The sequence below is a fragment of the Lynx canadensis genome, chromosome E3, assembly GCF_007474595.2.
Source record: "Lynx canadensis isolate LIC74 chromosome E3, mLynCan4.pri.v2, whole genome shotgun sequence".
Lineage (NCBI taxonomy): Eukaryota > Metazoa > Chordata > Mammalia > Carnivora > Felidae > Lynx > Lynx canadensis.
Genome location: NC_044318.1, coordinates 31,896,297 through 31,921,968, shown reverse-complemented (window position 1 = coordinate 31,921,968; position 25,672 = coordinate 31,896,297). Strand labels below are relative to the sequence as shown.

The 25,672-nt window shown below is 46.4% G+C and overlaps 1 protein-coding gene across 6 annotated transcripts in view; it reads left to right on the top strand.

Moving 5' to 3' along the window:
- Window positions 1-25,672, top strand: part of STYXL1 (serine/threonine/tyrosine interacting like 1) — a 73,099-nt gene that overhangs the window by 12,928 nt on the left and 34,499 nt on the right. For 5 of the 6 annotated variants that reach the window (XM_030301060.1, XM_030301056.1, XM_030301055.1 and 2 more), the window contains exons 3-5: window positions 15,376-15,437; window positions 18,922-19,057; window positions 24,223-24,368. In XM_030301060.1, coding sequence (XP_030156920.1) covers window positions 15,376-15,437; window positions 18,922-19,057; window positions 24,223-24,368 — 344 coding nt within the window. Of the gene's footprint in view, window positions 1-15,375; window positions 15,438-18,080; window positions 18,670-18,921; window positions 19,058-24,222; window positions 24,369-25,672 lie in introns of those variants that run through there. The other variant, XM_030301058.1, reaches the window with a different exon arrangement.

Below are 25,672 nucleotides of genomic sequence, written 5' to 3'. Positions count from 1 at the left end.
CTTAACCGACTGAGCCACCCAGGCGCCCCATCTGCCTCTATGATTTTTGACCATTGCAGGTCATGTAAGTGGAACCATACAGTATTTGTATTTTGCAACCGGCTTATTTCACTGAGCATCATCACATCATCCAGGTTCTTCATGTTGTAGCATATTGCAGAATTTTCCTAAGGCTGAATAATACTCCGTTGTATGTATATACCACATTTTGCTTATCCATTTATTTGTCAACAGACATTTGGGTTGCCTGCATGTTTTAGCTATCGTGAATGATGATGATCATGGGTGTACAAATATTTCTGAGCCCCTGCTTTTATTTCTTTTGGGTATATAAGCCAGAAATGGAATTGTTGCACATGTGGTGATTCTATTTTTAATTTTTTGAGAAATTGCCCCATTGTTTTCCACAGCAGCTGTGCCATTTTACATGAACACAAGGGTTTACTAATTTCTAATTCCTCCACGTCATTGTCAACACTTGTTATTTTCTGTTTTTTTGGGGGGGGGTAGTAATCATTCTAAGAGGAGGGAGGTAGTATCTCCATATAATTCTGATTTGCATTTCCCTAATGATTAGTGATGTTGAGCATCTTTTCCATGTACTTATCGGCCATTTGTATATCTTCTTTGGAGAAATATGGGATCGAGTCCTTTGCCCATTTTTGAATCAGTTTTTTTTTTTTTTTTTACTTTTGAGTTTTATCAGTTATATACATATTCTGGATATTAATACCTTATCAAATTTAACAGTCATGAAGTTCAGTTTGCCTATTTCTTTTTCATTTGTTGCCCATGCCTTTGGTGTCCTATCCAGGAAATCATTGCCAAATCCAATGTCATGAAGATTTGCCCTATGTTTTCTTCTTCAAGTTTATACTTTTAGGTCTTACATTTAGGTCTTTGATCCATTTTGAGTTAATTTGTGTATGTAGTGTTAGATAAAGGTCCAACTTCATTCTTTTGCATGAGGATATCCAATTTTCCCAGCACCATTTGTTGAAAAGACTGTCCCATTCTTAGTCTCTTGACATTCCGTACGAATTTTAGGATGTGTCTTCCTTCCTTCCTTCCTTCCTTCCTTCCTTCCTTCCTTCCTTCCTTCCCTCCTTCCTTCCCTCCTTCCTTCCCTCCTTCCGTCCCTCCTTCCTTCCCTCCTTCCTTCCTCCTTCCTTCCCTCCTTCCTTCCCTCCTTCCCTTCCCTCCTTCCTTCCTCTTCCTCCTCCTTCTTCCCTCCTTCCTTCCCTCCTTCCTTCCCTCCTTCCCTCCTTCCTTCCTCCTTCCTTCCCTCCTTCCTTCCCTCCTTCCTTCCCTCCTTCCTTCCCTCCTTCCTTCCCTCCTTCCTTCCCTCCTTCCTTCCCTCCTTCCTTCCCTCCTTCCTTCCTCCTTCCTTCCCCTTCCTTCCCTCCTTCTCCCTCCTTCCTCCTTCCCTCCTTCCCTCCTTCCCTCTTTCCCTCCTTCCTCCCTCCTTCCTTCCCTCCTTCCTTCCCTCCTTCCTTCCTTCCCTCCTTCCTTCCTTCCCTCCTTCCTTCCTTCCCTCCTTCCTTCCTTCCTCCCTCTGTCCTTCCTTCCTTCCTTCCTTCCTTCCTTCCTTCCATGTTTGTTTATTTTGGGGGGGTAGGGGGTGGGGAAGATATAGTGCAGAGCCCGATGTGGGGCTTGATCTCATGAATCCTGAGACCATGACCTGAGCCAAAATCAGTCACCCACTTAACTAACTGAGCCACGCAGGCACCCTCGGTTTTTCTCTTTCTATAAAAAAAATCATTGGGAGTTTGATAGATAGTGAAATGAATCTATAGATTGTTTTGTATAGTATTGACATCTTAACAACATTGTTTCCCAGTTTATGAACATGGAGTGTTTTTCCACTAATTTGTCCTTTAATTTCTTTCAGCAACATTTTGTAGTTTTCCACGTACAAGTCTTTTGCCTCTTTGGTTAAATTAATTCTTAAGTATTTTATTCCTTTTGACATAATTGAAAATGGAATTATTAATTTCTTTGTCAGGTCGTTTATTGTGAGTGTATAGAAATACGACTGATTTTTGTGTGTTAACTTTATATCCTGAAGCTGTGATGAATTCATTTGTTTGTTCTAATAGGGTTTTGTTTGTTTGTTTGTTTGTTTGGTTTTTTTTGGTCAGATCTTCAGGGTTTTTCAAATCTCATTGACTTTACAGTACAAAGAATATATTTTAATGTATGGAATTTTTAGAAGTTTATTTTTTTAGTAATTTCTGCAGTCACCATGGGTCTCAAATTGATGAACCCCAGATCAAGAGTCACTTGCTCCTCCAACTGAGCCAGAGAGGGAGACACAGAATCCAAAGCCAGGCTCCAGGTGCCCTTTAGGGTTTTTTTTGTTTGTTTGTTTTGTTTTGTTTTTTTTTTTGTTTACACATATGAGATGATCTCATCTGCAAACTGAGTTGATTTTGCTTCTTCCTTTACAATTTAGATGCCCTCTATTTCCTTTTATTGCCTAATTGCTCTGGCTAGGTCTTCTAGTACTTTGTTGAATAAAAGTGGTGAAAGTCCACATCCTTGTGTTTTTCCTGACCTAGAGGAAATGTCTTTAGTCTTTCACCATTGAATATGACATTTGCTCCATTTTTTTTTTAACATGTGGTTTTAGTATGTTGAGGTAGTTTCTTTTTATTCCTGGTTTGTTGCATGTCTTTCTTATGAGAGTGTACCACATTTTGTCAAATGCTTTTTCTCATCGGTTGGAATGATCATGTGGTTTCTTTCTTTCATTCTGTTGATGTGGTATATTACATTGACATTTTGGTATGTTGAACCATCCTTACGTTCCAGAAATAAATCTCACTTGTTTACAGTATGTAATCCTTTTAATATGCGACTAATATTTTTTTGGAGAATTTTTGCATCAGTGCTCATACTGGCCTGTAGGTTTTTTTGTTTCTCTGTTTTTCTTGTAGTTTCTTTTGCTTTGGTATCAGGGTAACGTTGGCTTCATAGAATGACTTAGGAAGTGTTCTTTCCTCTTCAGTTTTTTTGAAAAGTGAGAAGTATTGGGATTAGTTCTTCTTTACATATTCACCAGTGAATGCATCAGGTCCAGGGCTGATTTTTCTTTATTAAATAAATTATATTTAAAATTTTTTTTAGTTCATTTTTGAGAGAGAGAGAGAGAGAGAGAGAGAGAGAGAGAGAGATTGCAAGCACAGGTGAAGGAGGGACAGAGAGAAGGAGAGACAGAATCTCAAGCAGGCTCCATGCCATCAACACAGAGCCCAATGTGAGGCTCGTACTCACAAACCATGAGACCATGACCTGAGCTGAAACCAAGAGTTGGACGCTCAACTATCTATACCACCCAGGCACTCTAAATCAATATTTTAATAAACACATAAAATTCTTCTCTATGGGGATGAATAGATCTCTAGGTCAGGGATTTCAAAAGGTTTATCATCATCTTTTGAGACAATACACTGAATTCTGAAGTGTTAGATTGGTAAGAAGCGATGGATGAGATCTTTTCTGGGGTCTGCTTTTGGTCAGAAATGGGAAAGACCCTTCAGAGTAGTGGACTTGGGGAGAGTACAGACCAGGGAAAAGTACAGCATGTACTGTACCTGGCTTATAATTCTGCTTTGGGTCAACTCTACCAGTATAAGAATATACATGTGAATTATAATAATATTGAATATAGTTTAAACTCTTCTCTATGAATATATGTCCTGTATAGATCCAGCCTGATAATCAGAGTGGTTGAGTGGTCTATGCAACGCTGCTTCTTCTTCTTCTTCTTCTTCTTTTTTTTTTTTTTTGGTCAGGAGAGTTTTAAATTTTTTTTAGAGAGCACAAGTAGGGAATAAGGAAAGGGGGAAATGGAGCCTAAACTGAGCATGGAACCTGTTGCCAGACTTGATCCCACGACCCTGGCATCATGACCTGAGCAGAAATCAAGAGTCTGATGCTTGAGTGCCTGAGTTGGTCAAGCATCCAACTTTGGCTCAGGTCATGATCTCATGGTTTGTGAGTTTGAGACCCACACTGGGCTCTCTGTTGTCAGCACAGAGACCGCTTTGATCCTCTGTCTCCCCCCACCCCCCTGTCCCTCCCCCTCTGGTTTTCTGTCTCTCTCCCCCCCGATCCCTCCCCCTCTGATTTTTTGTCTCTCTCAGAAAGACCCTTCCCCCCCACCCCCATCAAAATAAATAAACTTAAAAACAAAAAAAAGAGAGAGAGATGCTCAACCAACTGAGCCACCCAGGAGATTTTTGATCATTGATTCAATCTCCTTACTGGTTATAGGTCTACTCAGATTTTTTCCTTCTTTGTGATTTGGTCTTGGTAGGTTTGTGTTTCTAGGCATCTGTCAATTTCATTTAGGTTTTTAAATTTTTTGGCATATAATTGTTGATAGTACTCTTTTACAGTCTTCTTTATTTCTGTGGAATTGCTAATAATGTCCCTACCTTGATTTTTGACTTTAGTAATTTGGATCTTCTCTTTTTCTTTTTCTTAGTCCATCCAGCTAAAGGTTTGTTGATTTTATTTTTCAAAGAGCCAACTCTTGGCTTCATGGATTATTTTTTTTTTAAGTCAGTGTCATCTGGGGCACATGTGATGAGGTCTATGCTGGTTTAAATTTGTATCTGCACATATATGCACAATAGTCCCCAAAGCTAAAGACCACATGATTGTAGAAATTAAAAAAAATAAAATGGCCCTTCTTGGAAGATTAGAGCAACACATCCAATCCTCTTGTTTGTTTATGCATTTTTAATTTTTTAAATATTTGTTTATTTGGCGGGGGGGCGGGGGGGGGGGCGGGAAACAGCACGAGTAGGGGAGGGGCAGAGAGAGAGGAGAGAGAGAATCCCAGGCAGGTTCCATGCTGTCAGCACAGAGCCCGATGTGGGGCTCGAACTCACGAAACCATGAGATCATGACCTGAGCTGAGATCAAGATCTGCTTAACCAACTGAGCCCCCCAGGCGTCTCCCAGTCCTCTTGTTAAGAAGCTATAACCGAACCCAGTTTGTCTGCCCGCCATGGCACAGCAAAGCCAATCCTACGGCGAGGAAAGGGTTTGAGAACAGCCAAATGACAGGAGGGCGAGCCTCAAATCTGCCTTCCTGAAGGGGAAGAGAACAAGTGTTTGATAATCCTAGGGGTTGGGATTTCATACGTATTGATGAAAAGGATGAGGAGACTTAAGACTGTTTATGAGGAAAGGTGGAGCATTCATATCACACAAATGTATGTTAACATATATCTCATGTTCACTTTATAGTGGACACAGCATTAAAATGAGACAAAATTCAGGAGGTCGTCTTAGGGCAGAGAGAAGGGGCTCTGTGCATGCTCTGAGAGCGGGATGGGTTTTGGGCTCTTATTTCCAGTCAGGAATGCAGGGCTTTGTATGTTCATCGGCTGGAACCCTATCAGTGACCTTGAGTCTAGGCTTCTGCAGAGACAGTAGTGGATTTGTTAGTGAGGTCTGGAAAAAAAAAGCCATAGCTGATTAGGGAGAAACGGGTCTCTGAAAAACAAGCTTTAAATTTCCTGTTAGTTTCGGGGTGCCTGGGTGGCTCAATTGGTTAAGCGACCAACTTGGGCTCAGGTCAGGATCTCACAGTTTGTGGGTCCAAGCCCCGCATCGGGCTCTGCACTGACAGCTTGGAGCCTGAAGCCTACTTCCTTTCTCTCTGCCCTTCCCTCTGCTTGCAGTCTGCCTCTCTCTCTCTCAAAAATTGATAAACATTAAAAAAATTTTTTTTTTAATTTCCTGTTTCAACCTCATTAACCCTATGGAGCATGGTTTCAAAGCCTTATCAAAAAACTGTAGCTTTGGGGTGCCTAACTGGTTCAGTTGGAACAGCATGCAACTCTTGATCTCGGGGTCATGAGTTCAAGCCCCACATAGGGTGTAGAGAACACATAAATGAATAAATGAATAAATACTTTAAATGTCTTTCTTTTTTTTTCCTGAGAGAATGTGTGAGCAGAGGAGAGGGACAGAGGGGGAGAGAGAGAATCTTAAACAGGCTCCATGCTCAGTGCAGAGCCCACTGCAGGGTTCAATCCCAAGAACCTGAGATCATAATCTGAGTTGATATCAAGAGCCAGATGCTCAACTGACTGAGCCACCCAGGTACCCCACAAATATTTTTTTTTCAGAGCTACTTTTTTCCTTTGTTTAAGATTATTTACTTTTTTTAAATTTTTTATTTTATTTTTTTAAAAAAATTTTTTTAATGTTTTATTTATTTTTGAGACAGGGAGAGACAGAGCACGAACAGGGGAGGGTCAGAGAGAGGGAGACACAGAATCCGAAACAGGCTCCAGGGTCTGAGCTGTCAGCACAGAGCCCAACGCAGGGCTCAAACTCATGGACCGAGAGATCATGACCTGAGCCGAAGTTGGACACTCAACTGACTGAGCCACCCAGGCCCCCCAAGATTATTTACTTTTTGAGAGAGTCAGCATGTGAGTGGGGGAGGGTCAGAGAGCAAGGTTGAGAGAGAAACCCAAGCAGGCTTTGCATTATCAGCGCAGAGTCCGACACAGGTCTCAAACCCATGAACTGTGAGATCATGACCGGAGCCAAAATGAAGAGTTGGACACCTAACTGACTGAGCTACCCAGGAGCACCTCTTTTTTTTTTTTTTTTTTTTTTTTTTTTTGGGTGTGATTCACAAGAAGCTACATTTTTTTTTTTTAAGTTTTTTTATTTGGGTGCTTGGATGGCTCAGTCGAGCATCCGATTCTTGATTTCAGCTTGGGTCATGATCCCAGGGTCGTGGGATCGAGCCCCCATGGCACTAAGTGTGGAGCCTGCTTAACATTCTCTCTTCCTCTGCCCCCCTCCCCCACTAGTGCACTTGCTCTCTGTTTCTCTTTCTCTCTCTAAAATTGAAAAAAATTACATGTTAAAACATCTTGAGCGGTGCTTGGGTGGCTCAGTCGGTTAGGCTTCCAACTTCGGCTCAGGTTATGATCTCAAGGTTCATGGGTTCCAGCCCCGCATCGGGCTCTATGCTGACAGCTCAGAGCCTGGAGCCTGCTTCAGATTCTGTGTCTCCCTCTATCTCTGCCCCTCCCCAGCTCGTGCTCTGTCTCTCTCTCTAAAAAATGAATAAACATTTAAAAAAATTAAAAAATAATCTTTTTTTTTTAAATTTTTTTTTCAATGTTTTTTATTTATGTTTGGGACAGAGAGAGACAGAGCATGAACGGGGGAGGGGCAGAGAGAGAGGGAGACACAGAATCGGAAACAGGCTCCAGGCTCCGAGCCATCAGCCCAGAGCCTGACGCGGGGCTCGAACTCACGGACCGCGAGATCGTGACCTGGCTGAAGTCGGAGGCTTAACCGACTGCGCCACCCAGGCGCCCCTAAAAAATAATCTTGAAACTGTCTTTTGAATTTATATTTACATTAGTTAAAAGAGATCCATTCATAAGACTACCTAGAATTAGGCTTATAATATATTCTGGTATTTCAAGTTTATGACTAGTTACTAAACATCAGTTTACAAATAACATGTTCAGTTTTTCAAATCTTTTTCCCCCCACTTTTCTTGAGAAATAATCAACATATATCACTGTAGGAGTTTAAGGCATACAGCATGATGGTTTGATTTGCATATATTGTGAAATCGTGATAGGTTTAGTTAACATCCATCATCTCTTATAAATACAATAAAAAGAATAGAGCATTTCTCCTTACGATGGGAACTCTTAGGATTCACTCTTGAGAACTTTCCCACAGGGGTGCCTGGCCAGTTCAGATGGGAGATCACATGACTCTTGATTTTGGGGTCGTGAATTTGAGCCCCATGTTGGGTGTAGAGATTACTTTAAAAAAATTCTTAGAAGAAAAAAAAAGTTTCCCACATATCCTACAGTAGTGTTAGCTACAGTCCTCATGTTGTACATCATAACATGTTCATTTTTTTGTGTTCCTTTTATCAAAAGGGAAAATTCTAGCTTCGGTCCTATCCAGTCAGGGAAAAACTGAGAAAATAAAAGATTCCAGCAGTTCCACATAAATATTACATTTGTCAAATGGAAGAACTCCCAACTGAACCAGATGTTCATATTATTAAGATACTTTCATTGACATAATTTTTTTAAATGTTTATTTTTGAGAGCGAGCGCAAGTGGGGGAGGGGCAGAGAGAGAGGGAGACAGAGGATCCGATTCTGGCTCTGTGCTGACAGCAGTGAGCCCAACTTAGGACTTGAACTCATGCACCGTGAGATCATGACCTGAGCTGAAGTCAGATGCTCAACCGACTGAGCCACCTAGGCGCCCCTTGTCCTTTTAAAAAAAAAAATTTTTTTTAAATCTTTATTTATTTTTGAGAGAGAGAGAGAGAGACAGAGTGCAAGTGGGGGAGGAACACAGAGAGAGGGAGACACAGAATCCAAAGCAGGCTCCAGGGTCCGAGCTATCAGCACAGAGCGTGACGTGGGGCTCGAACCCATGAACCGTGAGAACCTGAGCCGAAGTCGGTTGCTTAACTGACTGAGCCACCCAGGCGCCCCTCCCCTTGTCTTTTTTTTTTTTTTTTTTTTAAATTTTTTTTTTTCAATGTTTATTTATTTTTGGGACAGAGAGAGACAGAGCATGAACGGGGGAGGGGCAGAGAGAGAGGGAGACACAGAATCGGAAACAGGCTCCAGGCTCTGAGCCATCAGCCCAGAGCCTGACGCGGGGCTCGAACTCCCGGACCGCAAGATCGTGACCTGGCTGAAGTCGGACGCCCAACCGACTGCGCCACCCAGGCGCCCCTCCCCTTGTCTTTTTTTAAAGTGTTTATTTTTGAGAGTGAGAGAGTGAGCGCGTGTGCATGAATGGGGGAGGGGCAGAGAGAGGGAGAGAAAGAGAATCCCAAGCAGGCTCCACACTCAGTGAGGAGCCTGATGTGGGGTTTGATCCCATGACCCTGAGATCATGACCTGAGCCAAAATCAAGAGTCTGACACTTAACCCTCTGAGCCACAAGGCGCCCTTCCTTTTGCCCTTTTTGATCTTTTTTAACCATGGGCATGATTTTTTTGTTTCCTGAAAAGATCCCTGCAAAGAAATAATCAAATCATGTTTCTAGTAGAGAAAAATTTATCTAACTTTTCACAGTGATGGCATCTAGAAATGTCATATGTTTAAGGGGAAGAAAAACCTGGAAAGAAGAGAAGACCTGTTTCCCAATAGCCACTTGTGTTCCCAGCATGCATCTGTTGTTTGGGTTTGCAGGACGAGAGCCTGATGTTTGGCCTCTGCAGAGAGCAGACCGTCTCCCTTCCTCACTGCTCCTGGTGACCACGATTATAGATGCAAACACAGGCAGAAAGCCTCTTGGATCTCCAAGTGCGGGGATCTTAATTGCCTCCTGGGCACCGACGCTTTGCTTCAAGTGCACTGCTGCATTCTTCCCAAGGGCACACTTCCTACATTGGCTGTTTTATGAGAGAGACAGACAGACAGACAGACAGTGTGAGTGGGGGAGGGGCAGAGAGAGAGGGAGACATAGAATATGAAGGCTCAGGTTCTAGGCTCTGAGCTGTCAGCACAGAGCCCGTCTCGGGAGATCATGACCTGAGCCGAAGGCAGACGCTTAACCAACTAAGCCCCCCAGGCGCCCCTGCACATCCATTTCTTTAGTCTCTGTTACTGATTTGTGAGTTCTGGTAGACCCTTGGATCATTAGGTATTTCCACAAGTCTTTTCTCTTTTGAAATGTTATCCACCACCACCCCCCACCCCGGCTTTTACAGCCCATTGTTTTAGATATATGCCTGTGTGCGTCTATGTTGTATCTAGCAATCTTGATGTGCTATCCTGTTAATCCTAATTATTTGCGGTTCTGTTAGATTTTCTTTCTTTTTAAGTTTATTTTGAGAGAGAGAGAAAGAGGAGGGGCAGAGAGGGAGGGAGGGAGGGAGAGAGAGAGAGAGAGAGAGAGAGAAAGAGAGAGAAAGAGAATCCTAAGCAGGCTCCACGCTGTCAGTGCAGAGCCTGACATGGGGCTTGAACTTAAATCCCAAGACCGTGACCTGAGCCGAAACCAAGAGTCAGAGGCTTAGCCGACTGAGACACCCAGGCGCCCCTGTGTTGGATTTTCTATGTAGACCACCATATTTATCTATGTATAATGGCAGTTTGATTTCTTCCTTTTAAATTCTTATACATTTTACTTTTTTTCCCCCCTTATCTCACTGCATTGCTGTGCCCTTGGCTCTCCCGTTTGGTGTTACAAGGGACGGTGACTGAGCGTTTTGTCTTTTTTCTGCCTTTACCAATTTGCTATGATATTTGCTGTAGCTATTTAGTAAATTTCCCCAACAGGTTAAAGAAGTTCTTACTACAGACTTTTTTCATGACATGAATTGAAACTTTTGTTGCCAGAGTTCCAAACAGCCAAAGCAAAACCAGTGAATCACTGAAGTAATAACGAGTAAACATTTATTGTATACACACAGAAAAGACAGTTTGCAAACTGGAAACATTGAAACCAGACTGTGGGATAAGGCTCAGGGGTATGTTTGTTATAAAGCTGCATAGTGGGAAAATAGCATTTATTTTTCCACAGTGATTGGTCACAATATTACAATATTTTTTCAATTAAAATATTAAAAAAATATTTATTTATTTTTGAGAGAGAGAGAGAGAGAGACAGAGAGAGACAGAGTGTGAGCAGCCAAGGGGCAGAGAGAGAGAAGGAGACACAGAATCTGAAGCAGGCTCTAGGCTCTGAGCTGTCAGCACAGAGCCCAATGCGGGGCTAGGACCCGCGAACCGCGAGATCATGACCCGAGCTAAAGTCAGACGCTTAACTGACTGAACCACCCAGGCGCCCCTTTAATACCTTAATGTGATTTTCTAGTATTACATAGTTCCTACTCCATCATCACATAGCGTGTGCACGCTGTTAGATTTGGCTTATTGTGATTTCTGATTTTCACATCTATATTAATGAGTGAAATGAGCTTACAGTTTACTCTGCTTAGTTTTGCTTGTTTTTAAACCATACAGACCGTGTATCTGACTTCTTTTGCTCAAGTTTATATTGTTAAGATTCACTCCTGGGACGCCTGTGTGGCTCAGTCTTTTGAGCGTCCAACTCTTGATTTGGGCTCAGGTCGTGATCTCACAGTCTTGGGATCAAGCCCCGCGGTGGGTTCCGCACTGGATGTGGAGCCTGCTTAAGATTTTCTCTTTCCCTCTGCTCCTTTTTCCCCCCCCCGCTCCCGTGCATTCTTTCTAAAAAAAAAAAAAAAAAAAAAAAAAAAAACCACAAAATTCCCTAGCAATGTTAGATTAGCTACATGTACTTGATTCATTTTTGTTGCTTGCACAGCAGCACAGGTAAACAAAGCCAGACCCTAGTTAAAGAGGCAAGGACAGATTTTAATCAATAATATACTGTTGCAATAGGAAGGAGTCCAGTGTGAACTGAACTCTGCTTTGGATTGCACAGAGGTCACTGGGTGATTTAAGGGAGTGAGGGAGGCGGGTGGAGAGGGAGAGGGAATGTGGGGCTCAGGGGACTGGGGAAAGTGAAAAATTACAAGAAGCGGAGGGGGTGTGATCCCTGTGAAATCCATCTGGGTTTGCTGACTGGAGCTTATCAAAGTTAGATTCCTACCCTTCCCCAGAGGCTGGGAGACAGGGGCCCTACCTTCAGGTGTTGGCTGGGCAAACAGAAAGTTCTTTTGGTAACTTTGAGTTTTCTCAGGAAGGTGCTTTAAGGGAGGCTGGGGTCAGCCTAGGGATGTGGCCTTTATTTAAATAAAGATAGGGTCACATGTCTGAGATGTTTTGTTTTATGTCTTCACTCATGGACTCACAAGCTCTTTATAAACTCTGGCTACAAGTCTTTTGTTATTTGTGTCACAGATCTTTTTTCTCACTCTGTGGCTTGCCCTTTCACCTTCTTAATGTTGTATTTTGATGAAAAAAGAAGTTCTTAATTTTAATATAATTAGGTTTACCTGTATTTTTTGGTTTGTGTTTTCTTATGTCCTTTTTTTTTTTTTTTTTTTTAATTTTAGAGCGGGCGCGCACAAGGTGGGGAGAGGGGCAGAGGGAGAGCCAGAGAATCCCAAGCAGGTCCAGGCTCGGCTCAGCTCGGAGCCCAACATGGGGCTCAAACACACAACCCTGGGATCGTGACGAGACAAAATCAAGAGTCAGACGCTCAACCGACTGACTCACCCAGAAACCTCCCCCTCTTATGTCTTTTTAAAAAAAATACTTTTAGAGTAGTTTTAAGTTCATAGCAAAATTGGGCAGAAAGTAGAGATTTCTTGGGGCGCCTGGGGGGCTCAGTCAGTTAAGCGTCCAACTCCTGACCGCAGCTCAGGTGCTGATCTCACAGTTTGTGGGATCGCACCCAGTAGGGCTGTGTGCTGGCAGGGCGGAGCCTGCTTCAGATTCTTTCTCTCCCTCTCTCTTTGCCTCTCATGTGCATGTGCTCTCTCGAACATTTTATTTTTAAGGTCTTGCAAATCTTTTTTTAAATATATATATATGTATATATATATATTTAATCTTTATTTTTGAGAGAGAGAGAGAGAGAGCATGAGCAGAGGAGGGGCGGAGAGAGAGGCAGACACAGAATCTGAAGCAGGCTCCATGTTCTGAGCTGTCAGCACAGAGCCCAATGCGGGGCTTGAACTCATGAGTCATTAGATCAAGACCTGAGCCGAAGTCAGACTCCCAATCGACTGAGCCACCCAGGCGCGCCTCAGGTAAACATTTTAAAAAGTAGAGATTTCCTAAATTCCCCGTTCCCCACCTAAACACAGCCTCTCCAACTGTCCTCATCCCCCACCAGAGTGGTGTGTGTGTTATTACTGATGAAGCTACATTGATATTCTGTTATCACCTAAAGCCCAGAGTTTACATTTAGTGTCATACATTCTCTGGGCTTTGGCAAATGGATGACATATGTGCATCATTACAGGATCCTGCATTTCACTGCCCTAGAAATCCTGAGTGCTCTGTGTATTCATCCCTCCCTCCCCACTGACCCCTGGCAACCACTAATCTTTTTATGGTCTACACAGTTGTGTGTTTTCAGGGATGTCCTATACTTGGGACCATACGATATATAGCCTTTTCGGACTGGCTTCTTTCACCTCTACATGCATTTAACTTTCCTCCATGTCTCTTCCAGATTTGATAGCTGTGTGTGTGTGTGTGTGTGTGTGTGTGTGTGTGTGTGTGTGTATACACGTGCAGGCACGCATGCCCAATAGTGTTCCATTGTCTGGATATACCCCTATATCCATTCACCTATTTAAGGAAATCTTTGCTTTCAACTTCTGGCAGTTATGAAAAAGCTGCTATAAACATTTGTGGTTATAAACTTTTAACTAATTTGGGTAAATACCAAGGAGCACCATTGGCTGGTGAGAGTATGTTTAGTTTTGTTAGAAACTTCAAACTGTCTTCCAAAGTGAAGGACCGTTCTGGTTTCCACCAGCATTTGGTGCTGTCTGTGTTTTGGATTTTTTTTTAATGTTTATTTTTGAGAGAGAGAGAGAGAGAGAGAGAGAGAAACAGAGCACAAGTGGGGGAGGGGCAGAGAGAGAGGAAGACACAGTATCTGAAGCAGGCTGCAGGCTCTGAGCTGTCAGCACAGAGCCTAACACGGGGCTTGAACTTACAAGCCGTGAGATCATGACCTGAACCAAAGTCGGACGCTTAATCGGCTGAACCACCCAGGCGCCCCAGGTTTTTGACACTCAAATAGACAAATAGGCATGTAGGGGTATCTCACTGTTTCAATTTGCATTCCTTTGACATGATGTGGAGCATCTTTTTCTATGTTTATTTGCCACCTGCACATCTCCTTTGGTGTGCTGTGTCTGTTCATATCTTTTGCCCATTTTTAAATTGGGTTGTTTGTTGTTGAATTTAAGAATCATGTTTTGGGGGGTCCTGGCTGTCTCAGTCAATAGAGCAAACGACTCATGATCTTGGGTTTGTGAGTTTGAGCCCCATGTTGGATGTAGAGATTACTTAAAGGATATTTTAGGGGCACCTGGGTGGCTCAGTCGGTTAGGCAGCTGACTCTTGATTTTGGCTCAGGTCATGATCTTACGTCATGAGTTTGAGCCCTGTGTCAGGCTCTGCACTGACAGTGCGGAGCCTGCTTAGATTCTCTTTCTGTCTCTGTCTCTCTCTGTCTCTCTCCCCCTCTCCTGCTCATGTGTGTTCTCTCTCTCAAAATACATAAACTTAAAAAAATAATATCTTAAAAAATGATGTTTTGGATAACAGTCCTTCTTAGAATTTATACATAAGACTCCGTTCCTGTTCCACATTCCTCCCAACTTTGAGGGCATCAGTGTCATACCTTCTGCAGGGACATTTAGAACCTCAGTTCATAGGTTTTAGAGTCTGAATTTGGGTCTCAAATTCCATGGAGCGTTTGGGATGAGCTCACTCTGGCTTTGATTTTCCCCCTTCCCACTTTTTTGGACCTCAGAGAAAACTTCCCCTAAATCAAAGATACCAAGTCTCCTTGCTTAAGGGGCTGTGTGAGTGTGAGTCTGATGGGGCAGGAGAGGCATGCAGGCAGCCTGGAATAGAGGAACTACAATTCCTGTCACCTCACTGTCCAAACAAACACACGTTGCAGATGGTGCAAGTACTCTAAGTAGTTTGGTCATATGCAAATACAGTTCTTAAAAAACACTTTTCCTGGGGCCCCTTGGTGGCTCGGTTGGTTAAGCGTCCGACTTCGGCTCAGATCATGATCTCACTGCTCGTGTTCGAGCCCCGCGTTGGGCTCTGTGCTGACATACAGCTCCACAGCGTAGAGCCTGCTTTGGATTCTGTCTTTGTCTCTCTGCCCCTCCCCGGCTCAAGCTCTGTCTGTCTGTCTCTCTCAAATATAAATAAACATTTAAAGAGAATACTTTTCATGGGGTGCCTGGGTGGCTGAGTCGGTTGAACATCTGACCCTTGATTTTGGCTCAGGTCCTGATCTCATGGTTCGTGAGTTTGTGTCCGGCATCACGCTGTGCACTGACAGTGTAGAGACTGCTTAAGATTCTCTCTCTCTCTCTCTCTCTCTCTCTCTCTCTCTCTGCTCCTCCCCTGCTTGTGCATGCACACTGTCTCTCTCAAAAATAAATAAATGTTAAAAAAAAAAAAAAGACTTTTTCCTTTCCGGGCACCTGGGTGGCTCAGTTGGTTAAGTGTCCGACTTCAGCTCAGGTCATGATCTCACGTTTTGTGGGTGTGAGCCCGGCATCGGGCTCCCTGCCGACAGTGTAGAGGCTGCTTCAGATCTTCTGTCCCCCTCTCCCTCTGCCACTCTCCTTCCCCTGCACCTGTGTGCTCTCTCTCAAAAACAAACATTAAAAAAAAATACTTTTCCTTTCCAGATGTGCGTTCCAAATGGGAGTATGACGAGAGCCACGTGATTACAGCCCGTCGGGTGGAGAAGGTATACCGGCAGAGTCAGAATGTGGGGCGGGCCTTCACTCAGGATCCGTCTCTGTCCTCCGTCATCCCGACCACATCCTCCACACTTGACTTCCAAGTTCGTTCCTTCTTTCCCTGGTGTCTCCTCTGTCTGCCTGGTTCAGCTTCATTTTTGCCAGCTGCTGTGTGAAGACAACCACTGGTTTGTCCTGGGTCTCCTTCAGATCTGTCCGTGTACCTTCTCGTTCGGAGATCTCACCCAGGCTTCCAGTTTTGACTACCCATCTGTGATTACCTGGGCTGTCAGTTTTACCTGTAAAATTTTGTCTGGAGAAACTATCCCCTCCCCTTCCCACTGCCGCCCTGCGGGTGTCTACTCCGTCTCTGGCCCTGTGCCCTGTACTTCGCCAGAGTGGGCCCTGCCTCGGGCATTTTTCCGGGTTAAGCTCATTGCTTGGGAGTGTAGCTCAGCAGTAGAGCATTTGACTGCAGCATAAGCTGGCGACCTAACACCCTCCTCTCCCCACCCCTACCCATCAGTATCTGCTTTTTTTTTTTTCTTCCTGGGGTTGTCACTTCTCTGGCTCCATACTCTAGCTCTTAGTCCCCATTTCAGAATATTCTCTGCCTTCTGCAGCCTGTCCAGAGCTCCTTCGGGATGATGTATGGCTCCACTCTCAGATTTGCGTATTCTTTTGACTCTGGCAGCTTCCTGGGTCTGAAAGAGACCTCCTCTGGGCCTCAGCCAGGCTGACGCCTCTCGGCTCCCCTCCCCAACTTTCTAACCAGCAGCCCCAGCAGGACACACGGCCCCCAACTCGGTGCTCGTGGCCTCCCCCTCCAGCCCCTTGCTGGGCACACAGGCTTCTACTCTCACCCGGTCCCCCAATGACCTTGCCCTCCCGCGTTTCCTTGGTTCTCAGACGCACATAAGTCCCCCATATTTTAACACTGCGGAAATTGGAATGTGTCCTACAGTGGATTTCCACTTTAATGTGGCAGTATCTTTTCCCCCGAAAAGTGGATGTGGTGATATCTGTTCCTTTTCTGTTGCAGCACCCCCACCCTTTTTTGAGGGGAACTCTTCCTGCCCAAATCACGGGTGTCTGGTGATAGGCCCTAAACTAGTATTCAGATCCAGGCCTCAGTGATTGGCCATGGGCCTAGGATGAAAAGAGCAAAATGGAGTTGTGATCGGAGAAGCAGGCTCCTCCTCTATTGAGCAGTTGAGTTTTGAGGGGTGGGCGTCTGGGCATCACTGGTGGCTGTGTCACAGGCCTCAGGAGCACGTTGTCTGAGAAGGTGAGGTCTGTGTGCAGGGGGAGTGGAGAGGAGCACCTGAGGGGGAGGTCTGGGCTTCAGAGCCCTGGTTCAGGTTTTCCTGGGGATCAGTTGCTCCCCACCCCTGCCGGATGTGTTAGATGCCAGTAAATCCTTCCTTGGATGTTCACTCCTGACGGCAATGGTGATCAAATTAGTGGTGTTGACAACCAACAGTGTCTTTTTTTAAATTTTTATTATTTAAAAATTTTTTAAATTTTTTTCATTAAAAAATATTTTTTAACATTTATTCATTTTTAAGAGCTGGAGAGAGACAGAGCATGAGTTGGGGAGGGGCAGAGAGATACACACACAGAATCGGAAGCAGGCTCCAGGCTCCGAGCTGTCAGCACAGAGTCCAACGTGGGGCTCGAACTCACAAACCACGAGATTGTGACCTGAGCTGAAGTCAGATGCTTAACCAACTGAGCCACCCAGGCACCCCAGAAACTTTTTTTTTTTTAATGCTTATTTATTTTTGAGAGAGAGACAGAGACAGAGTGTGAGTGAGGGAGGAGCAGAGAGAGAGGGAGACACAGAATCTGAAGCAGACTCCAGGCTCTGAGTGGTCACCACAGAGTCTGACGCAGGGTTCGAACTGACAAGCCATGAGATCATGACCTGAGCCGAAGAGGGACACTTAACCGACTGAGCCACCAGGCACCCATAACAAACAGTCTCTTAATCTAGGAAATCCAGTTCTCATGGCCACCTGAGCACACTGCTTCCAGAACTTTTGCTGGGAGCACAGGTATGTATGTGCCAGCTTTGCTAATCACTGTGTCCCAGATGCTCAGTCTGGTCCCTGGCATCTGGGATGAACTCAACACTTGTTTGTTGACTAAAATGAAACACCTGGAAGCTGTTCCTTCTGCCTGGAACATCCCCCCCTCCCTTGTCCATCTGGCAAATTTCCCCTCACCCTTGCGGTCCCATCGCCAAACCTCCCTGCCCTCCACGGCCTTTCTGAGTCTTCCAGGCTGACACGGCTCTTTCCCTTTGCCTTTTTGAACCTCTGTATTCCAGAACCTCACACGGGGTACGTGCAGAGTGCATCCTCAGTGAATACTTAAGTGAAAGGGCACACGAATGTCCAGCCACATCTCTCCTGCTCTCCCGCCTGCTCTGGCCTCCGTGGGCTCTCCTCTCCTTCCCCTTTGCTCGTGTCTTCTCCATCTCCGGAAACCCCCTCCCCTCATTAGCTGTCCAAACCCTGCTGGTCCCCTGAGCACTCGCTCGCTCTCCTGGTGCCTCCAGACAAATGTGATTCCTCCCCTCTCAGTCCCAGACAACTTCCTGGTCTGTCCCTCCACGGGCCTTGCCTGACTGCCTTCAGGTAGAGTCGACGTACACTCGCCCTGTTCCACCGGCAGGTCCTCTGTCTGGCCATCTTTGTCAGTCAGACCAGGTCCCAAGGGACAGAGGCAGGCTCGGGATCCCTTAAGCAGTGGGGGCCTTGGGGGAGCGCTACGAACGAGTGAAGACTAACTTCTCAGCCGGTGCCCAGCCAGGCCGCCTTGAGCTCTGGAACACCCTTTGGCATCCTGGGCATTGTTCCTGCGTCCGTTGTCCACCACCCTGGCGACTCAGCGGCCCCGACTACTCATGACATCCTGGTTCCTGTTTGCCCTTTCCTCTCTCTGACTGGATTTATAGCCACAGGCCGGGCACTGTTCTAGAATCAGGGTACATCTGCAACCACAAAAAGGCAGAAGTTCCCACCCTGAGAGCTTACACTCGAGCGTACAGTTGGCCCCGTTATAGCCACTTGCTCGTGACCTGCTTATCCAAGCTCTCTGCTTACTGCCCTTTCTATGGCAGATTTTGGATTTGGCCGCCACTGCCAATGACCGTCCCCCAGAGAGGGTGTCATCAGCCTGGCCAGGGTCACTTCGATGGCAAGCGTGCCAGGCAGCCTAGCGGGCTGTGGGCCGGTCAGTGGACCAGCACTTCTTCGGTCGGGCGCTGTCTCTGGTCCGCTCAGCTGCGGTCAGCTATTCACAGCAGGGCACGTGGGTGCGGGAGGCGCTTGGAGCTCTGCAAGCTCTCCGGTCCCTTCTCGGTGCTTCCATGCCTGTGGGTGTAGTCAGGGGAACGGGCACGGTCTGACCTCCGGTGCTGGTGTGCAGGGGGTGTTTGCTCAACCGAACCCACCTGCCCACACACCTGTCTTGTGGTTTCTGTAGAAGGCGAGCGAGTATCTTCTCCCGGAGTCTGTGGATCTGGAGTGCGTGAGGTACTGCGTGGTGTATGACCACAACACCAGTACCCTGGAGATTGTCTTAAAAGAGGAAGAAGGTGACAACTGTGACGACGGGCCAGGTAGGTCTTGACAGTTAGGGAATAACTTCTGCCGCGTACTGGGAACCATACCAAAGGCTCTCCCCGGGTCGACGCCTGCAGTCCGCAGAACATCCCTGTGAGAAATGGGCCCGTCAAGAACGGGGGTGGGTCTGGCTCAGGTTTTCCCTTCCTCACAAGACGACAGGCGAGGCTGCCACAGTGTCACGGGTGCTGGCAGAAGACCTGAGGCTCCTGAGTCCGAGTCGACGGACTTCATGACTCAGAGCAGTGAAAGTGACCAGAATGTTCCCATTCTCTACGCTGGTGCCCAAGCCCCGACTCTCACAGGGTGCCAGGAGGGAGGGCCGGGTAATAGCCACCTACATGGTGGCTTGTGTTCCAGGAGAACTCTGAGCTCAGGGGCCTGAATCTTTGATAATGGGCAGAAAGCCTGCCCGCCCCGACTCTGGAGGGAGAAGCCATCTGTCTTCCAAAGCCGTTTGATATACGGATGTTCTTGAAAAGCCAGTACCTTTGCTCAAAGGACACGTAGAAACGTGAGAAGCTACGGAGAATGGTCTCCTAATAGGTAACATCCCCCATTTTATAGAAGGGGAAATTGAGGCCCAGAAAGGTAAGTGCAGTAACTCACTCAGGGTCCCATACATGTTGAGTTATTTATTCCCACATAACGAGTTAGCCCCCAATTTGGTAGCTTAATGCAGCAAAGGTTAATTAATTAACCAGTACCAGGTTCCGGCACGGGTCTCTCCCGAGATCGCAGTCGAGATGCTGGCCAGGGTCGCTGTCATCTGAAGGTGTCGCTGGGCCAGGACGATGTGCATCTGAGGTGTCTCACACAGGTAGGGCCAGGAGGCTATTCGTTTTGCGCCACCTAGACCTCTCCATAGGACCGCTTGTGTGGCCTTGCGACATGGCAGCTGGTTTCCCCCAGAGTGGGCCATTCAAGAAGGAGAGACAGCAAAGGAAAGGCACATGCCTTTTATGACTGACTCCTGAGACTTCCAAGGTCACTTCTGCCACATTCTGTTCATTAGAAGGAAGTCACTAAGTGCAGCTTACTCTGAAGGGATGGAGAATCAGACTCAACCTTTATTTATTTTTTTAAAATTTATTTTAAAGTTCATTTTTTATTTATTTTGAGAGAGAGAGAGAGAGAGCAAGCAGGGGAGGGGCAGAGGGAGAGAGAATCCCAAGCAGGCTCTGTGCTGCCAGTGCAGAGCCCTATGCGGGGCTTGAACTCACAAACTGTGAGATCATGGCCTGACTGAAATCAAGAGTCAGATGCTCAACAGACTGAGCCACCCAGGCGCCCCTCAACCTTTATTATTTTTTTTAATGTTTATTTATTTTGAGAGAGAGAGCACGCGTGAGCAGGGAAGGGCAGAGAGTGAGGGGTAGGGGCACAGAGGCTCTGTTTCTTCTGGCTCAGCTGCAAATAGGTGTGGGTGTTTCCATGGCCCCGGGGCATTCACACCACAGTGGTCACTAGGTGGCGCCAGGCTTCCACCTTTAATAAAACCAGTCTTCCTGGAGGTCCTTAGGAAATTGTGCCCTATTCCCCCAAGCTTATCTTGTTGGGTTCCAGTCTGCGATCCTAAGATTGCGGGCTGAACCCTAAAGCCATAGGAAATGGTTGTCAATAAAGATAACCCCCTCCACGTTCTATAGCTGACCTCACCTTGCCACGGGACCCCCATTCTCACTCCTTAGGAAACCACAACCACAAAACAACACAGCAAGACCTCAAACCACACGCACACGTATATCTACACCTTGCCCAGTCAAGGCTCTTTTCTCCTTTAAAATGGCATCTTTCAGGTGAACGCAGTCTTTGGGGTAAAAGACCATTTCGAGGTTTCTCTCACGATCCCTTTCCCCTTCCTACTGTTAAGCACGCACCTCCCCACCCCCTCCAAGGAAATCTGTTTGTGGGTGGAGCCTCCATCACACATCCTAGAAGCAGGGGTCCATCTCTCCTGCCCTCCTGGTGAGGTGTAGCTCACCTGTGTGGCCTGTGGCCACGGGCCTTTGTCCTTGCTGTGTCTGTGGCTGACATGTCCCCATCTAGTGTGAGTCATGAGCAGTCCCCTACCCCCAGCTCTGTGCCCTCCTTCTCAGGCTTTCCATGAGTGCTGCTCGTCCCTGGGCTGTTGCTACTTTTCTCTTATCCAGCGTTAGGTTAACCACCTCCTGTCCTGCTGTGGCAGAAATGGGGCACAGGTGGTTTTTAGGACCCCCCAGCTCCTGCAGATGAGGTGTTTTCACTTTCTCAGCTGGATCTCTTCTTAGGAACCTGGAGAGTACCTTTCCTTGTCTTGGCCTCTGCGGTGGGTCGGTCCTTCCTTCCTTCCTTCCTTCCTTCCTTCCTTCCTTCCTTCCTTCCTTCCTTTCTTTTTTAATATTTGTTTTATTATTTTGAGAGAAAGTGAGTGGGGAGAGAGGCAGAGAGAGAGAGAGAGAGAGAGAGAGAGAGAGAGAGAGAGAGGGACAGAAAGAATCCCAAGCAGGCTCCACACTCAGCATGAAACCCGACATGGAGCTCGATCTCACGAACCATGAGATCATGACCTGAGTCGAAATCAAGAGTTGGGTGTTTAACCGATGGAGCCACCCATGTTGCCCTGGGGCTCTTTCTCTAAACTCCTTTTACCAGGCCAAGGGCAGCCCCCTTCTTGTAGGAGAGACATTTCCCTTATGTTAAACCATCCTTCCTTCCTTGTAACATGTGGATTACAGACACTCCCCACCCTTGCCCAAATTGGGCTCTTGATATGTGTGGGTAGAGTTCCCTGGGCTGGGGCATTCACAACAACCATGGGGGGAAGCTTTGGGAATTTTTTTTTTTTCTTCCTCTCTCAACACAGCCTGACTTTCAAGCCAATTGTCCTCGTGCTGAGGACCAAAAATAATTGAACTTAAAGCTCCCTGCTGAATGGAAAGCCCCTTGGCCTGGAAGTTGTCCCGGCCTTTTGAAGCAGTGGGTGCCCAGTTCAACATGTATGAAGCCTCGTGTCAGTGGAGAACTGAAGGTTAATGGGATTAAAAATGAATTTAAGGTTTTAAAAATATTAACCCCATGGTATCCATGGCTGGGTAGCCTGGGCCCCTGGCTATTCTCATGGCTCTCCCCTGGAATCTCTAATTATTCTCCTGGAAACTGGCCTTCTTCCATTGACCCCATGGCACCCCAAGGGATAGGCCTCCAGCCAGTCATGTGACATTGGCGGGGGAGCAGCTGTCTGGTTTAAAGGCAACAGCAGTGTGTCTGGGGACTCCCCTCTCCTAGGCCCTCTGACCCTTTAGCCATTATTCAGCCTCTCGCTCAAGAGGGAGATGGTGTTGAGACACCCAGCATTCTGGTTTCCAAGCCCAGCCTTCTAGGATAGGGTTTGGCCCCTGTCTTGCCAGCTACAGGTTCTTTAGATACAGTCTCTCCCGACAGGTCTGGAGGCCATTGTTGGGCTCAGCAGCCCCTGCTGGAATTGGCTTTCTCTCTTTGCACAAAGGTTCGCTATAGAAGCCCGAGTCTGTGCCCTTCCCTTTCTCCTTTAGCTGGCTCTCCAGAGTCTGCTGCATGGTATTTCTCTTTAAGGCTCAGATCCTGGCCTTGGGATATCTTGGCTTAGCCTTAATTATGTAAACTTCCTGCCATACCTATATCTATATCTATATCTATATCTAATCTATATCTATATATCTATATCTATATATCTATATCTATATGCATGCATATGGTCTCCTGGTGATTCTGTGGATCAGCGAGGGCATTTAAGATGAACACATTGTCAAAACCACAGTGAGCTATCACTTCACACCCACTAGAATGGCCACGATCCAAAAGACGGATGCTAACGAGCATCAGTGAGGGTGTGGAAAAATTGGAGCACTCCTGCTTCTCTGGTCTGAGTGTAAGGTGGTGCAGGTGCTGTGAAACAGTTTGGTATTTCCTTCCAAAAGTTCATTGTAGGGGCGTCTGGGTGGCTCAGTCGGTTAAGTGTCTGACTTTGGCTCAGGTCACGATCTCATGATTCATGAGTTTGAGATTCATGATTCATGATTCATTGAGCCCCGCATCGGGCTCTGTGCAGACAGAGCCTGGAGCCTGCTTTGGATTCTGTGTCTCCCTCTCTCTCTGCCCTCTCCAGTTCATGCTCTGCCTCTCTCTCTCAAAAATAAACATTAAAAAAATTTTTTTTAAAGTTCAATGTAGAGTTACTGTATGGTTCAGTTCTGCTCCTCGGTACGTACGTGAAAACGTGCCCACAGAATCTTGCGTGCAAGTGTTCACAGCAGCACCATCCGCAATAGCCAAGATGTGGACATGGCCCTATGTGCATTGGCAGATGAATGGATAAACCAAAAGGCGGTAGAGTCACATGATGAAATAGTACTCAGCCCTAAAAAAGAACAGAGTACTGGCCCACGCTACAACATGGATGAAATTTGAAGATCTTATGCTGGGCGAAAGAAGCCAGACCCAAAGCACCATTTGCATGATTCCCTTTACACAAAACGTCCAGAATGGGCAAATCTGTAGAGAGAAATTGGATCAGTGGTTGCCTCGTGCTGGGTGTTTGAAGGGAAATAAGGAGCGAAACCTAACTGGTGCAGGAGTGCCTTTTGTGGGGTGATGGTTGCACAACTCTGTGAATACCCTAAAAACCATTACCTTATACACTTTAACTAGGTGAGTTGTCTGGTATACCATATGTGTTGTGTGTATATATTAGAGAGATTTCTCTGTTAAATCATCTTTCCTTGCAATAACGTGGGGATCTATACAATTTAAGAGTTTACAGAAAAGAAGCATCAACTTAATTAGTAGCAAGTGGCTTTTTAAATTTTATTTTTTAACGTTTGTTTTTGTGAGAGAGCGAGTGAGCAGGGACAGAGAGAAAGAGAGAGACAGAATCCGAAGCAGGCTCCAGGCTGTCAGCACAGATCCCGACGCAGGGCTCAAACGCACTAACCACAAGATCATGACCTGAGCCGAAGTTGGACACCCAACCGACTGAGCCACCCAGGCGGGCCCCTTAAATTTTATTTATTAACACTCCTCTCCATTTATATTTGTTCAGTTTCCTAGACCGCTGCTTTTCCAGACAGGTGACCATCTACTGGAGCTCAGGGTGAATGGTGCGCACACAGGGGACATTCACCTCTTTGGTCTCCGCTCTTAGGACTGGTGCCTGGAGCTGCCGTCGAGTGTGGCAGAGCCCTGGCCAACCTCACCCGCCACCCCGTCTGCATCCTGAGAGGAGGCTATCAGGGCTTCTCGGCCATATACCACTTCTTCCAGACGCAGAAGATCATCTGGATGCCACAGGTAAGGCAGGGTATCCAGCACAGGCAGGCTCAGGTGGGAGCCCGGTTTTCCCAGGGGACGGAGGGGTAGGGAGCTGGGGTAGAGGAAAGAGGAGGCCAGTGACAGGGAAAGGTAGAAGGGATGTAGGAGCCTGTGCTTGGGAAATGAACTTGGGGCAGCAGGAGGTCCAGGCCACTGTGACGAATTTATCATCGCCAGATTCAAGCCAGAGTTAGCGTGGTGTTTAAGAGGTGGGGCCCGTCCAGAGTGGAGGGATCCCTGAGGGGAGGGGGCTCCAGGTGGTGGGCCATCACCAAAGACCAGCAGGGGCACCATGATTTGAGGCTGCCTCTCCATTGGCAGCTGTCTGGACCCACAAGCCCTGACTGGTCCAGAGGACCCAAGAAAGGGTGAGCTAGCATCCCTACCTATGAGGAGTTCTTGGCTAGCAGGGGAGACCAGGGGCACCCTAGGTATCTGGAACCTCCAGAGGCACCTCCTAGAGCCAAACCAGAAGGAGGAGGAGCTGGTGAGCAGGAGAAGTGGATGCAGGGGTGGCCTTGACCTGCAGGCCGGGGGGGGGGGGGGGGCTGGTCCCTGGAAGGCAGTGTCAAGCTTATTGGAGGGTCTGAAGACAGTGGAATGTAAACATTCCCGGGGGGGTTTCCTTCTTTCCGATAATTGCCTTTAGCTTTTTGCCCTTAGTGTCTTAGGCTGATTCATAAATTCTGGCCACTTCCAATCTAATCCTAAAATGATTGGGGAAGTGTGCATATAAACTGGATTTTTTTAGAGATACATGGTGAAATATTTATGGGTAAAACAATATAACGTCTGGAACTTCCTTCAGAATAATCCAGGGTGGGTTGGGAAGTTGGTGAGGGAATAGAGAAAACAAAATTGGCCACTAGTTGGTCACGTTTGCAAATGAGTGATCTTCACAGGGGTTTATGATGTGCGTCTCTGCTCTTGTATATTTTTGAAATAATTTTTAAAAGTTTAATGTTTATTTTTGAGAGAAAGAGAGACCGTGGGGGAGGGGCAGAGAGACAGGGAGACACAGAATCCGAAGCAGGCTCCAGGCTCTGAGCTGTTAGCACAGAGCCCGACGCAGGGCTGGAACCCACGAACCATGAGATCATGACTTGAGCCGAAATCAAGAGTCGGACACTCAACCGACTGAGCCACCTAAGGACCCCTGAAATAATTAAAAAAATTTTTTTTTAATGTTTTATTTTATTTTTTGAGACAGAGAGAGACAGAACGTGAGCAGCCATTGAGGAGGGCAGAGACAGAGAGGGACACACAGAATCGGAAGCAGGCTC